The following is a 3,557-nucleotide window of genomic DNA, read 5'->3' as shown; positions in this document are numbered from 1 at the left end:
CCTCTCTCTCTTCCACCCCACCCTTGCCCTGTTCGACCGTTCGACTCACCTACTATCTGCTCGTGGTGATGCATCTCGGCTCCGTCCGGCTCGCGGCCATCACCATGCTAGGGGCCTCGGCCTTGCTGCTGCTCGGGGGGCCTGCTCGGCCTCTGCACCGCCCGCTACGCTGGAAGCACACCAAAGCGACGAGGGTCACGGCGGAGCAGCGGCGGGACAGCCCGGCACAGCGCTGAGAAGGAGAAGGGCAAGGAATCCAAGATGGAACGAGCCCAAAAATGGCACAAAAATAAACAGAGATAGAGTTGTTGGCGCGCTCGCGGCAGAGGCGTTGGCCCAAGCCAAAGGGGTGGGGGTGGAGGGGGAGGGCGCAACCACCATCGAGACGCCAGAGCAGAACGCACCGCAAAAATAGCACAACACTACCACCACCACCACCACAACCAGCCACCACCAGTACTCCTGGTCCAGAGCCGCCGCAGCCACAGCTGCAGCGCGGGGGGGCGGGGGCGGGCGCGCGGCGGGGTGCTCCCCTGTACCCGCCCCACCACCCGCTCGGGCCCTTGGACCTCCACACGGCCCCTAGGAGCGGGGCGGGGCGGGACGCTCTGGTCTATGAATAGGCGACCGGTGTGGAAACAGGACCAACTCTATTTCAGGGACCAAAACAAAGAACTTGGTGATGCGCGCTCGTCGAGCAGGGGAGCAATGCGGGGGAGGAGGGGGTGGGAGAGGTGAGGGGAGGCGTGGAGGGGCGCACGACACACGTCGCACCCTGCTGCACCGGCTGCAGCACTGGGCGCAGGAGCAGGAGGAGGAGGAGGGAGGCGGGCTGCACTGCGCGCTCCGCGGCGCCCGGCGCGCTCCCCGACCTGGGGCACGGTAACCTCGACAGCCCCGGGCACAACAACATCCCGTCGGGCTCGCCGTCAGGCCGCCCCGTCGGGCGAGCAGGGGCACCGGGCCCGGCCAGATAAGCCCCGTCTCGACCACGTCCTGCCCGAGGAGGAGGAGGGGGATGAGGACTTGGGGACTGTATGGGTCTCGGGGAGCTGCGCGGCTGCACCACACACGCTTCGCGGGTGTAGCCTCGTGTCGAGGAGGCGCGCCTCCGCGGGGTGCAGAGGAAGAGACCGCCGCCGGCGCCCGCGGGCCGCCCGGCCGGCGTGGGCAGCGCGTGTCACATCCTGACGTCACTGGGCAACAGGTGGCGGGGCGGGGCGGGGGCGGCCCACTTGGTGGCCCGCCCGGCCCCACCCGGCTGCGCGCCGAGCAGGCCCTGCTTACTTCCTGCTGCCGATGTTGTGCCCTGCGTCAGGGCCAGGGGCGACCGACGACCCTCACGCACATCACACACACGCACGCACTCACACACAGAGGGGCAGCTGATCCACATCGACGATAAGAAGCCGCTTGCGACGCGCTTGGTTCTGACCGAGGTTCTGACGCGACATCAGAACATTGCCCAATAGTCTTTTTCCAAGAAACTGGCTGCAGCCCCCCGCGGGATGCATTATGCATTCCTCTCTCTCATATGGGGTTATGTTATACCACGCACTGCGCATGGAAGCCGCGCACAGAGGCGTCAAAAACTTGCGCCGCGCGCTTCGACTGAAACCATACGGCGCGGAGGGGCGGCGTAGGGCGCCCCGCGCTGCTGGCCAGAAATACTACTACTCCCGCAGATGCGAGCGGCAAACGTTCATCTCATCCAACGCGGCGCAGCAGATGGGCGCGCGGCCGGGCCGGGGAGCAGAGCAGAACAAAGGCAGACTAAACCGAGGCATCAGCAGTGAGCTGCGGCAGCGACCGACTCCGCGGGGCCAGGGACCGCCGGGAACCGCCGGGGACCGGGGCTGCGCGTCCGAGAACCCTCGCGGGGCTCGCCGTGGGACACTCCGAAGAACAGCCCAGCCCATTGATTGACCCGATCACAAAACTTGGCAAATATTTAAGACGCACGGTCGGTTCAGCGCTGCTGCTGCTGCTGCTGCTGCTCAATGTTGGAGTACTTTGTAAAATAGATGAGTGGCAGGAAAAACAAAAGCCTGTGGAAAATCGACAACATTACAATTTAAGCAGCAGCACGTCCGGTCCGGGTCACCACGACTACTGCGCGGCCTCGTTCGTGGTCAATAAATGAAATGATCGCCAATTATTTCTACAGCGAGGAGTGTACGTATATACTCGATAATTCGCAAATCGGCCGGCCTGGCGGGTCAGGCCGGTTACGAGGAGCAGGCCGACGACGCGGGCGCTGCAAATGAAGGGGACCGGGCACCGACTGCTCCAAATCACAACAATCACGCACTCGGCCGCGTATACGTTTGGCGCGCAAATTAATCCAAACAGTCACGCGCGCGCCGCCGCAAATTTTTGCCAAAGTATATTTATCCGTTTGTATTGATCTTTTTCTCTCGTTTTGTTTTTGTAGCTTTCTTGCACGAGACTCTACAACACACGGGCGCTTGCTCGAGAGGAGGGCAGCGTGTCGTGTCGCACGGTTAGCGGACGGCGCCGCTCGCCTCGCGCCCCGCCGCAGGGAACGACTTCTCTGCCCAGGCCGCTTAGCACTTCCCCGAGGTGATAACAGAGTCATATCGCTGCCGAAAACGGTACTCTGCGGCTCCCAACAAAACACCCCCCGGGGGGGGTCTCTCCCTAGCAATGCCTGTGGTGGAGTCTACATGACGGTCATATGGCATTTGAATAACCGCGGCAGCTTTTCTCATGACATAACGCGTCTGTTAAGAGCGAGAGAGAGAGAGACAGGGAGGGCGGCGGGAGGGGAAAGGGTGTGTGTATGTGTGTGTTTCTGCCTCAGGACGCCGCCTGGCTTTGCTTCGGTTTGCTACGATGGTGCAGGATACACACACATGTGTTCCGATAAAAATAGCGGCCGGGCCATCTTAAAAATAGCGCCGCGGTCCAACACCACCAAATCTCTCAGCTCATCGGAAAAATAAAAATGAAAATGAATGCAGAGGGAAAACAAACAGCCGCCTCGCAGCTGTTGGCGCTTCAAAAAGACACCACCACCAGCAGCGGCGGCGGCGGCGGCGGCGGCTAGGGTGGGGGCGGCGCGGAACAAAGTGAGACGGCGGCAAGTGACCCGCGCGATGACGTCCACACAAGGCTGATCACGCGGTACAAATAAAGGCAGCGAGTGACAAATGTGGCGGCGACGGCACACACCGTGCACGGGAGAAAAAAAAGAAAACAAAGGTTGACGACAAAAGAGAGGCAAAAGTTGTCAAGTCATCCTTGCGGCTTAGACCATCAGCAAGTTATTGCAAGCCGGATTTACTTGGTCGCAGCCTGGAGTACCTTTGCATCTCCAGCAGCAACAGGACCTGGAGAAGCATGCCGAGAGGCCGGAAAGGGGAGGGGAGAAGGGCGGAAGGGGGGGGGGTACCTGATGAGCAAAGAGTCCAACCAAGGGGAAGAGGCAAACCTGTCCCATGTCGTCGCAATGGGCCAACATTTTACACAAATTGGTTACAAAGTTCGCAGCGTGCAAAAGCAGGCGCGTCACTTTTATTTTTGTCCCCCCCCCC

General features: G+C 61.5%; 1 protein-coding gene across 6 annotated transcripts in view; it reads right to left on the bottom strand.

Annotated features, from left to right (window-relative positions):
• LOC113205639 (histone deacetylase 4) overlaps positions 1 to 3,557 on the bottom strand; it is a 64,541-nt gene that overhangs the window by 34,205 nt on the left and 26,779 nt on the right. For 4 of the 6 annotated variants that reach the window (XM_052270080.1, XM_052270086.1, XM_052270084.1 and 1 more), the window contains exon 3: positions 50 to 169. The exons of the other annotated variants lie outside the window; for them this stretch is intronic. In XM_052270080.1, the coding sequence (XP_052126040.1) occupies positions 50 to 74 (25 nt within the window). In that variant the 5' untranslated portion in view covers positions 75 to 169. The remainder of the gene's footprint in view (positions 1 to 49; positions 170 to 3,557) is intronic. 6 annotated transcript variants of the gene reach the window in all.

The sequence above is a fragment of the Frankliniella occidentalis genome, unplaced genomic scaffold (genome assembly GCF_000697945.3).
Source record: "Frankliniella occidentalis isolate FOCC.00 unplaced genomic scaffold, Focc_3.1 Scaffold110, whole genome shotgun sequence".
Taxonomy (NCBI): Eukaryota; Metazoa; Arthropoda; class Insecta; order Thysanoptera; family Thripidae; genus Frankliniella; species Frankliniella occidentalis.
This window is presented reverse-complemented; position numbering and strand designations above follow the sequence as displayed.